The following is a 7,723-nucleotide window of genomic DNA, read 5'->3' on the forward strand; positions in this document are numbered from 1 at the left end:
ACGGCGCGCAGCACTTCGGCTATCTGACCTGCTGTGGGTACCTGTCATCACAACGCACTTCTCCCGTGAAAATAATGACTCTCCTCTCCCACGAAGCAGCTGTTCTGGTTGTAAAAATGACGGAAATGTGATTACTCTCGCGTTAGGGAGCTTCACTGGTTTCATGAACGAAGTTGAGCACAGTTTGCTCAACTTATCTGCACGCGCCTGGAGTTGGGAATGACATTTGTTGCCTCTAACAGGATGGAGTGGCTGTCTCAGAGATGCCACAAAGAGGCTGCCTGCCACTCTGTCATTCGGACATTTCTGCTCGTTTTATGTTTGGTAAGAGCTGCTCTGATTTTATTAACTCATTATCATTTCAAACTACTGTTTACATATGCTTAGTGTTGCATTTTTTGTTCTTTTTGCAGCACATTTGTGCCGTGTTTTCGTGTTTCTGTGTCCTGCAGTAATGCTGTGCAGTGCAGAAAAGTAGGACAGATTATAAATTGGTCACTGAGCTCAAGCCAAGGCCCATACTCATTTATCTGTGACAGACAGCGCCAAATAATAAGAGGATAAATACTCAATCCAATCCAAACATGGCAATGCTTTCAGAGGGCAAGATGTAATTAAATTGAGTCACAACTTTGCCTCATCCAAGCATAAAACAACAATCCAATATAATATTTAATCTAGTTCATATTGCTAGTTCAATATTTTAACATGTTCCTGTATTATATTCCAGCTCCTGGTCCTGTCTGTGTCCATGTACCCTGGGCTGAGGTCCATCGGAGTCCAGCTCCATTCAGCGTTAATGGGAAGTTACGCACCAGGCCATCACTCTCTCCTGCTTATCAACAGCCCCAATGAACAGATAGCAAAGGACATTGGCAGGTAAGTCCTCTGTACAGCTCAAAGTGAGGAAGACTGGTTGAGAAACAGACTTTTATTTATAGAGGTTTATATGGTTTGATACAGTAACATGCACTGACTGAGACTGAGGGGTTTAGACATGGACATAGTCTCAGTGACACCCTGCTTTGGTTTCTGAACAGGGTCTTATGAAGCCCAAAGATGGTGGTTGACACTCAAATAGCAGCTCATTTAGATTCTGTGCTCATTTGGATCAAAGAAAAGAAAGTATCCTTTTTACTTTTGAGCTTAAATACATTAATATTATTCAGTCTGATAGAGTCAAACCCGCAGTTTCTCCTCTGTCTTTTTTATTAACTTTTCCTGACTGGCTGCTCGTCTCATACTTACAGTGACAAAGACAGAAGTTTATCTAATTCCCATTCTCAGCAAGAACTTTCATGGGATAAATCAGGAAGACAAAACTACTCTCATGTACACTTTAGTAAAAATGACTGAAAGGGTGGAGAAAAGCTTGCCGGGATTATCCACAGGTTTAAAAACAACAACAAAAATACATTTTTATCGTTTACATGTTATATTGAAAACTGTTTGCAGATTCTGTTTGAAAATGCTAAGTCAGATTGTGCCAGACTCTTTTCAGCTGATTGCTTAGGTCTGATACCAGATAGATAGATAGATAGATAGATAGATAGATAGATAGATAGATAGATAGATAGATAGATAGATAGATAGATAGATAGATAGAAGATTTATTGTCATTGTACATGATACAATGATGGCTGTCCCAGAAACTTAAAGTTGCAAAATGATGCCATCATTGTAACGGACACTGTAGGAGAGAGGAATAAAATTGAACTTTTTTTTAAATTCTAAAACCAAAATATCATCCCAAAAGAGATGCACATGATGCACCAGCTGGGAGACACTGAGAGGAGGAATTCTCTGCCTTTGAGCATTTGTAACGAGGAGGGCGTTGGGGAGAGATCAATAGTGCTGTGACATCGGTGTCTCCAATCTCCAGGAAAGTTGATAGATTTCACTTTTTGACATAAATTAATAAATCAATCAATAGATAAATAAAAAAATGGACGTCATCTTGCTCGGCTCAAAGTGAGGTCACCACAAAAACTGCTCCCCCTGGTGGCTGGCTGCAGTATAGGTCAAAAAATTCATCTCCCCAGTCATTCCAGATGGGCTGTGGTCAAACTTTAGAGAATTAATACACCTGGTAGAAATGCTTCTCACATCAGATTGTTGTGGTTGAAGATATTATTTGGCTGTCTTGTATTCAAGTCCTTTTTTTTCTGAAAAGTTTAGTTTTCATTAGTTATAAGAGGTTAAAAACGAGGTTTTACGTTACATTTTTTGATGATTGACAGCTGCCATTCTTGTGTATTCTAGAGCCAAGAAGAGGTTAGACTCTCGGAAGAAAAAAATATGGGTTTGGGAAAGTAATATCCTACCTATCTATCGGTTTGGGCCTCTGACCCAATTCTAATCACAATATAAGGCTCCATATAAACCCAGTCAGTCAGGAATAAGTTTCCCCTGTACTGTAAAAATATCAACTATCAATCATGTCAAACCTACTGAGAGTGGATGGCTGTGTTTGCACTCTCCTCTTCTTTGTTTGCAGTCTCCCTGCATGTAAATGAGCTCTATTAACTGAGTGTCCAACAAAAAGAAGCCAAAGTGAGGTTGCCAGATATGTAAATCAGCTCCTTCAGAGAGCCTGGCTGGAGGAGAGGGCTCAGTTGAGCTGGTAATGAACTTTAATATCATGCAAGGAGACGCAGAAAGTAAAGTTAATCATCTTTTCTGAATTAACAGCATGAAAGTATTTTCCTGCAGGCTTCCTGAAGAGCAGCGCGATGAAGGGCTCAGTTTCACGCTGTAATTGATAAACAGCTGGTGGCTTGTGAGTGTTTAACGTGTCTTTCCTCTGTCTTTCTTCCAGGGCACTCATGGAGAGGCGGCTGGCAGCCAGCGTTAACATCCTCTGCAGGACCTCCACAATGTAAATCACATTTTACACGTTACCTTGAGTCAACTTTGCTTCTCATCACAAACCCTTAGTGAAAATGATAGTCACATCTCACAGAAATACACGCACATTTTTTTTTTTCCCGTTTTTGCTCAAATGCCACTTTCTAGGGTTGAGTGCTTTTATCATTTTTCCCATCATTAGAAGCAGAGTGACAGTTAACATTCAGAGGCCCCTGTTTGTATGCGTGGGTGAGCTTTCCTGTTAATGCATAACCACAAAGGGAAGGGAAAAACGCAGAATGGAGAGGACGGAGTGCTAGTGTTAAAACCTGTTTACCAAACACAGGCTCAGGCTTGTAGACTCATAATAAATGTGTTCCAGTCAGATCCAGGCTCATGTCTGATTTGTCCTCTTACCTAGGAAATTGCAGTTTGTATAAGAGCTTTTGTTGACTTTATTAACAGTCTCTGCATCACTCACTGCTTTGTAAACTTTCATATGTCTAAAGAAAAGAGTACAGATGTCATTTCTTGGCCTCTATGCTTCTCCAGGTATTACTGGAAAGGTGAAATCCAGGATGCAACTGAGATTCTGATGGTAAGCTTGGTGAGAAAGTCACCCCGGGATCAGCACTGAGTCATGTTGAATGGAAAGCAGAAGTGTGAGATAACATGTTCCTGTTGTTGCAGTTGGTGAAAACAAAGACTTCCAGGACCCAGCAGGTCGTAGACTATGTGAGGTGAGAAGTTGCTTTATGTCGTGTTTGATTCACATTGTTGTAAACACACAGTTACAGGTTTAATACTGAGGTACATTAAAGCGTCATTGCTGTTGTTTTCAATTTGGGCCTCGCTGGGTGCTTAAACTTTCACTACTTTGTTATTTAGCAGTTCAAGAAGCACATACAGAATGAGGAAGGCAGGGACCAGGTCAGTAACTCATCAGCTGAGCATCGCATAAAAAAAACAAAACAAAAAAACAACCTCTATTCAACCTGAGTGAGGAAGACAGCGTGCTACAGCCTTATTTTCATGAATGTGATCCATCCATCCTCCAAGCTGGCTTCTATGTAAAGGCAGCTGTAACTCAAGTGAGCAGGAAGCGTCAACGAGTCATTTCATTAATGAATGAGCTCAACTTGACTACACAAGATCAATTAGTTTGGGCAACAAACTACCCGTGACCCAGGGGTCGCATTAACCGATTCATTCTCCGTCTTTGACAGAACAAGCCCCATTTCCACCAAGCAGTCCAGTTTAAATCAGTCCGGTTTGGATGAGTAAAGCCTGGTCCTGTTTGCTTTTCCTCAGCCAACCATGCCCCCTTGTGGTAGGGGGGTGCAAGCCAGATGCCAATAGCTGTATAATACCTATTTAGTTTTGCAAAATAATTGCTAATAAATCTAGCGAAGAAGAAAAAACGCGATACAACGATGGAAGATGTCCTGTAATTTTTCCTTTTTGTGATTTCCATGTGGCTCTTTGTTCCAAAGAACAATCAAGCTTTGTTTCAGAGAGGGCTGCGTGCCACCAGGAGAAATACAGCAGCCGCTGTCACTTGACCAATCAACGGTCTGCAGTGTTGTTGCTCTTCTGGGATCGGGGTCCCAAAAGTTTGTGTATCTATCCCACGATTATTCAGTGGAAATGCCATGAAATGCATACCGTGCCGAGACGAACCTAACTGAACGGCTTGGTGGATATGGTGCTTTAGAAACAGCAATAGCAATACAGTCCATCACTTTCCCTGTCACACAGCTGTTCATTGATCACATACAGCACCTGCAGTTGACCTCCTGTCCAGTTGGTGGCGAGCGCGCATGGTTGATGAGGTACTATGTTGTTGCCACGGGTTGTAGCTGACACCGTGCTTAAGATTTATGGAGTTAATGTGTTGGGGCGCATCTGTGACCACTAAAACTCTGAGGCCGCCTCTCTCATACATTGGGACCTCGGAATGGATACCAAATAAGTTTCTTATATAGGTACCGACCAAATTTTGTCTGTATGTACCTAAAGCTCAGTCAAACGAGAGTACAAAAAAGAAGGTGGAAAAAAATTGACTTGAAACTTATATTGTAAAAATTTCTGTTTTTCAGTTTAGTTAAAAAAGTGCGTTCCTCTTGCTGTGAGAATGATTTTTTATTTTGCTTTACAAAGCTATAGATAGCAATATAACTCCCCAGCATACTTAATGTTACAAGTTGTATTTGAGTTGCTTTTGATGACATGCAAAATATATCATTTATACCTAATTGGTCTCATCATTGATTTTTTAATAGAGGAGTAATTGTACACCATGACAGAAATTGTAAGTTTTTCAAGTAAAATATCTGGAGCTGCTGAGACTTACAGTAGAAATGCAGTGAATTAGAAATATCTTGTCTGTAACTCCTTTTCTTCTGTTTGGGTCCCTTCAAGGTCAGTTCATCCGTACGCAAACCCAGAAGTCCTCAGCTTCCTGGTGGAGGACGGCAGTCTGCCTTACATGAAGTGGATGGATGAAGCTATTCCAGATGACTGATCAATGACCAAAAGATCAGAGATGGTGTTGTTTGCCTGGACTGCAGCTGAATAAGCTGTGAAGCCGCCCTGGTTGAAGCTGAAAACATCCACAGCATTTCTGCAAAGTGCTGTGGTGACTTGGTTTGTTCCTCAGCTAGAGAGAAGAGATGGCAGCTAACATTTCTAAACAGAAAAACTCCAGTAAGTAGTTACAGGTTTCAGGTCAATTTGAAGTCAATGCAAGCAGCTGTAACAGGGCTTACTCACATACCTGCCTGAAACTCTCAGAAGACTTAGTCAAGGCATCAAAAAATAGTGAGATAAGACAGTCTATTGTTTTCAATAATGGACTTGAAAGCACAAATCTCTACTCTAATGCATTTTATACCCACTCCTCAATGAGCATCATGCTTGTTCATTATTTTCTTTCTAATACAGACAACTCTGTCCTCCCAGAATCAAAAGCTGCACTCCAGTTTGGCTTTTAATTAGTATTTATTTAAGATGATGTGTACCTACAGTTTAATAGATGATTGAATGCCAGGCTGGAGGTGACTTCCTGTATTGTTCATTTATTTATTTAACCTTTAATTTACCAGGTTAGTCATGTTGAGATCAGAAGATTAATTTTTTTCAAGGGAGACCTGAACAAAAATGGCAGCATCACTCAGTTACAGCAAACACTCACACACACTACAGTACAAATGAGTTAGGAAACAATAAAATCATCAATTAAAGCTGTGACATCGAGAAAGTCTGTAATCCAGTGTCATCACTGCAAAGAAAACATTCGAGGACACAAAGTTTTGCAGCTTAAACTCAGTCTTCGGATTATTTTACACAAAAGGAGCTTTCCCAACTCAGTGTCAAATCTGGGAACAACAAACTACATAAAGCTCAGAGATCTCTGGTTGTGTAATCCATCTTTTAAGATTTATAAGCAGTGGTACTGAAACACTCAGCAACGCAACTGTTTGATTTTCTGATTGCAAGAACAAGAGAGTTACATCTTCCCTTTGTATTTTTACTCATCATCAAATGTTTTTGATTATTTTTATCATAAATTAAAGATCAGATGCCGACCAGAGGTCAGTCTTGATTATCTGGATTCCTGTTGTTTTGAGTATGCATTAGTTAAAGTGGTCGTATTTTATCATGTAGCTGTTTTTTTTCCATCTTATCACAGTTTTTGAGGGCTTTAAAACTCTAAATCAAATCTGCAGCTTGTACTGTGCTGTATTTGTGATATTACAAGTCAGACAGCCGTGCCTGCTCTCCTCACTCACTCTACAATAACACACACTAAGCCTCAGTCTGCAGAAAGCGTTTCCGGCCTGTGGCCTCCACAAAAGAAATGCAGACACAGTTAATTTGACTGTTGTGTGTGTGTGTAGTGACAAAATAATCCAACACATTGGGTCAGGAGATCGTGTGTGTGCAGTGAGTGAGTGTGTGTTTGTGGATGTCTGTTACTTTTATGCATTTATTTCTAATCGAAGAAATTTCTCAGTTAAGTTTGTGAGCCTGAGCCTTGTTTTACACAGGCACTTGGAACAATGTGCATGTTGTAGTGTGGGTAAATGACCACTAGATGGTGGTGTTTCAAAATAATATCATGCTGATTTGATGAACGTTGACTATTTTTTTCGACCTTTTTGCAAAAATTTCAACAAATGTAATTCTGGCCTGCTACCACTTCTCTCTCGAACAGATGATTTTTTGATCTAGCTTTTTTCAGCAGCCATTCCCCTTTGGTGAAAATGAAATACACTCTGCCTGAAATGGAATCAGGCCAGGCTTTATAGGCTGCTATGAAGATAGGGAATAGAAGAGAAATGTGCTTTTTGCATATATTGGTATCGTTATTATTTCAAAGTTCGACCAAAATTAACTCCAGCAGCTTCCTTTCAGAGTCTTTTTTGCGCCGTTTTAATTATTTTCAGCTAAGACTTACTCTGCAATAAATTCACTGAAAGCCTTACTGTCTGAGGTAATTAAAGACACACCATATTTCTGCATGAGTGTAATCCATGTTCTGTAAACACAGAAACATATGGCTGGCTCTTTTTCTTCCAGTGAGTCATTAAACTCTCTGTTGGATAGAGAGTGAAGAATAGGATAATTGAGAGAAAGCTGTGAGAAGACATCACTGATAACATGCTGCCACTGAGCAATTCAATAAACTGTGGATAATAACACACACACACACACACACACACACACACACACACACACAAACTCAGATAGTCGGGGATTGATGCTGCGCCAAAAGAGACATTTTTCATGAACTTGGTGACAGAAAGGCGCCGCTGCAGTTTGGGTGAAATGATGAAAGTGGTTCAAAGCTTATATACTGTCCACCCCAGTCAGA

General features: G+C 40.2%; 1 protein-coding gene across 1 annotated transcript; it reads left to right on the forward strand.

Annotated features, from left to right (window-relative positions):
• LOC141805588 (protein CutA homolog) lies at positions 1-6,374 on the forward strand. Its single transcript, XM_074690704.1, has 6 exons — positions 1-324; positions 731-879; positions 2,819-2,878; positions 3,400-3,445; positions 3,538-3,587; positions 5,269-6,374. Exons 1-6 carry the CDS (start codon positions 220-222, stop codon positions 5,369-5,371), a joined length of 513 nt encoding a protein of 170 aa, XP_074546805.1. The 5' UTR covers positions 1-219; the 3' UTR covers positions 5,372-6,374.
• Positions 6,375-7,723: the final 1,349 nt, after the last annotated feature.

Source organism: Halichoeres trimaculatus, unplaced genomic scaffold (assembly GCF_033239565.1).
Source record: "Halichoeres trimaculatus isolate MK-OKI-2021-1 unplaced genomic scaffold, fHalTri1.1 fHalTri1_scaffold_16, whole genome shotgun sequence".
Classification (NCBI taxonomy): Eukaryota; Metazoa; Chordata; class Actinopteri; order Labriformes; family Labridae; genus Halichoeres; species Halichoeres trimaculatus.